Genomic DNA, 3,579 nt, shown 5'->3' with positions numbered 1-3,579 from the left:
TGATTGAATGGTTAATTCAATCATAAAATATAAATGCAGTTTTGTTGTGAAAATGCTAGTGGCCATGGCTGATTTCAGATGTCGAACTCAAAACACTTATTTTGGTGAAAAGGACAATTCAATATCAGTCAACATTGCTTTAAAAGATGCTGAACATGCCAAATAAAAGATTTGTTGACAACAACACTCTTGAAATTGTGATTTTATTGAATTTTCCATTAAAAACCCTTCAGAGGGTCCACTATAGAAAAGGGGTCCACTAAAGGATAACGTACCCTAATGCACATTCATTTTTGTCAACTTTAGTAGGTCAGTGTAATTTGCAATGAATCAACTGTGGTCTCCTTTGAACGAGCTTTCAAGAAGGAGTTTTTCGGCTAAGAAGTATTTTTTTCAAAATTCATTTTAAAGTCTTCTTTTTATTTATAGCTTGTACGAAATATGCATGTGTTTTAAATCCCATGTGACTGAGCCACGTAGCCTAGTGGTAACGCTTCCGCCTTGTAAGCGGTAGATCGGGGTTCAAATCCCGGCTCGGACCAACACAACTGGTGATCTTTTCCCTTCTGGATTCGATTGCTTAGTAAAGGGAAGATGGTGTATCGTCACAAACTGGACCTTATCAACACACCTTAGGGAGACAACCTATGGAATGTTAACATTAACCTTAACATGTTAACATTAAGTTGAATAATGAACTGTCACTGAATCCGCTTTGTAAATGCCGGCCCCGATACTCTTCAAGGGTGTTCCCCTCAGGAACTGGGAAAGATTTACTTACTTTTAAATCCCATGTACCTAATACAGAGAAACCTCTTTTTACGCGGTTCGCTACGTTTTTTCTAATTTGTCGATTTCTCTGGAACGACGCCACAATTTTGCAATCTTTTAAATGCGATTTGTGGGTTTTGTTCAGATCTACAAAAAGCTTTTTGAAGCTTGCAAAAATGTTGTATGGTGTTAGAAAAATCGAGAAATCGTAAAAAGAGTTTTCTCTGTAGTAAATTTAAATTAATTTTTATTTATGATCAATAGTCTTTCAAATTTCGAAACTTAAAAATTTGATCTCAATAAAACTGCAAAATACTTATTGTAGTTATAGAGTACTTTTTCAAGAGGGTCTATGAGCCATGGGTTTCCAATATGTTGATAGGAAAAGGTTATCTTGAATTGTCCATTATGTCACCCATTTTGAACTTATAAAGGTGCCAAAGAGGAAGATTCCAATTTTGATCAGCATTATATTGAAAAGATTCAACATTTGAAAAATATTTCAAAACAATAACTACAAATACAGCTTTTGAAAATTAAAAACGAGAATTATTTTTCAAGAATAATTTCTTATTATCTGAATTTATTTTCCAAAAAAACTTTTGAATATTTAGCTGTTAATGATGAACTGATTTTTTGCCTAGAAAATCTTGACTTGATTGATTTTTGTTAATTTTGAAATTGAAATAAATCAAAGATTGACATTTTAGGAAAATATCACGTTTGTGGAGGTGTTATTTTTAAATTTGTTTTCAAAAATTACTGAAAACATTAATAGCGTTTTGTTTCCCATACAGAGCAAAAATGAATAGCTGTTGCTTTAAATATTACTCAATGTTCTAATAGGTTGTTGGTTAGAATTGAGACCATTTTGACAACTCTGATATTGATAAAATATGATATATTTGCCTACTTGTTGCATAGCTGAAGGATTTTAATTCGTTATCTGATTTAGAAAATTAACAAAAAAATTTAAAAAAAATTTCATGAAACACTATCCTGTGCTGAGATTTGAAACATAATAAATAATTAATACCACCCATACACATTTTTAAGAAACACTATTTGGCTCCTTTTAAATGTTTTTGATTAATTTTAATAATTTTCTATTAAATTCACTTTTGTTTAGTGATATTTTCGGCTTTGTGATAAATTTCAATAATAAAAACTCAAACCAATTCACACCATTTATTCATTTAAAGAGATGTTCAAAGTTTTTATTTCATCAAAAATTTAGCCATTTGTTTCGTTCCAAAAACAGCAAACAATTACGTCTGCACCTGCTGCTGGTTCAGCTGGTACTGCACTACCTTCTGGGTGGGATCGTCGTACGCCGCAACGCTGGGCACGTCCGGGCTGGCTAGCTGTTCCGTGTCCACCGTTGTGGGGATGGTTCCTTCGAGGGAGCGGCTTCCGCGCTTGTATCGGAAGGGATTTTCCTGGTACGAGCGGTAGTATCCGGACTCCGGTGGTGGTGGAGTGGTTCCGGTTGGGTTGATGGTTGGTCGCGTTGGTCGAGTCGGACGAGTTGGACGAGTTGGCTTGGGACGATGCGGACCGTAGTGCAGGTTGTAGTTGACCTGGCTGTGTGCAATTATGAGCTGCTCATCGACCTTGTCGTTCATTTTCACGATCAAGTCGTGGATTTCGATGAATTTGGACGCGATGTTCTTCACGTAGATCTCCAGCCTCTCGCGGGCAGCTTTAATTCGCAGCTGCTGCTCCCGGTAGTACTCCTCGTTCTCTGGCCCTCCCAAGCCATCATCACCATCAACCCAATCATCATCGTCCTCGTCTTCGTCAGCATCGTCGTCGCCACCGTTCGGAGGACCGTTGTCAACTCCACCGGACTGGATCTGGGCGCGGATCTTCAGCAGCGCCTTCCGGATGTCCTTCTGGGATTGCAGCATGCTCTTCACGATTCGGCGCTTGTCCTCCGGGCTGAGCTGGCCGGCCACTTGGGCATCGCAAAAGGAGCTGATGAGCATCAGGGCTCCCAGCAAGAGCAGAAAGCCTTTTACGTTTAACATTGTCACTAAAAAGGAATCAAAATGTTTTGTTATTTTGATTATCGGTACTCCTAGAATATGTTGATTTTTTTTTCTTTCCAATGCATTTTGATTGTTAAAGTTCATATTCAACAAGACATTGAAAACTGTTGCTGGCTAATTGTGGAGTGATTTTATTAGCTAGAATTCTAGCATGTTATTAAAATTTCAGGTTTGACATTATTTTTAAACCTACAAGTTTATGCTTGCAATTTTGAAATTAAATTAAGATATAAAACAATGATAACTGCTATTTTAAATCCGGCAGAAAAATGTTTTTTTTCTTTTATGAACTTTTGAAGTTGTGCTTAAACATAAATAATTGCATAAGCCTTGAAATTCGAAAATATTGTTCGATCATATAAAGAGACCACTGCTAAGAAACTGCGTCCTAAACCATCACTTACCTCCTTTCAACACAAGTGTTTACCCTTTCCTTCCAGAACAGAGAACCAGTAATGACGCGCTGCCGGTTGGGATGGTTCTGTTTTATACATTACATTTCAAAATCGGTGGGACCCGGCGCAACTTTTGGGAAAGGAAGCCAGTAATGCCTTTCACCGAAATTATGGTTGGGTTGGGTCGAATTGTTTTTTTTTGGTCAGATGGTTTTCGTTTTTCCTTTTCTTCGAAAGGGGAAATTGATCGAAGAGATGTAGAGAAGCAGTGATACCTTTATTACATATTTATTCAAAAACTAAATAGTGTTTGTTCCATAATGACTTAATTTTTGAAATAAAAAAAATCATATATTTGCAGT

General features: G+C 36.8%; 1 protein-coding gene across 1 annotated transcript; it reads right to left on the bottom strand.

Moving 5' to 3' along the window:
• Positions 1 to 1,944: 1,944 nt before the first annotated feature.
• Positions 1,945 to 3,299, bottom strand: LOC6031284. Its single transcript, XM_038263440.1, has 2 exons — positions 3,227 to 3,299; positions 1,945 to 2,806 (listed from the first exon to the last, which is right to left on the bottom strand). Exon 2 carries the CDS (start codon positions 2,799 to 2,801, stop codon positions 2,040 to 2,042), a length of 762 nt encoding a protein of 253 aa, XP_038119368.1. The 5' UTR covers positions 2,802 to 2,806; positions 3,227 to 3,299; the 3' UTR covers positions 1,945 to 2,039.
• Positions 3,300 to 3,579: the final 280 nt, after the last annotated feature.

The sequence above is a fragment of the Culex quinquefasciatus genome, chromosome 3 (assembly GCF_015732765.1).
Source record: "Culex quinquefasciatus strain JHB chromosome 3, VPISU_Cqui_1.0_pri_paternal, whole genome shotgun sequence".
In the NCBI taxonomy this organism is placed as follows: Eukaryota; Metazoa; Arthropoda; class Insecta; order Diptera; family Culicidae; genus Culex; species Culex quinquefasciatus.
The sequence above is the reverse complement of the archived record's forward strand: the minus strand, read 5'-3'. Positions and strand labels throughout refer to the sequence as shown.

Bases quoted from the DNA above. Each gene is read 5' to 3' on its own strand.
- LOC6031284 (XM_038263440.1), bottom strand. From the start codon at position 2,801: ATGTTAAACGTAAAAGGCTTTCTGCTCTTGCTGGGAGCCCTGATGCTC.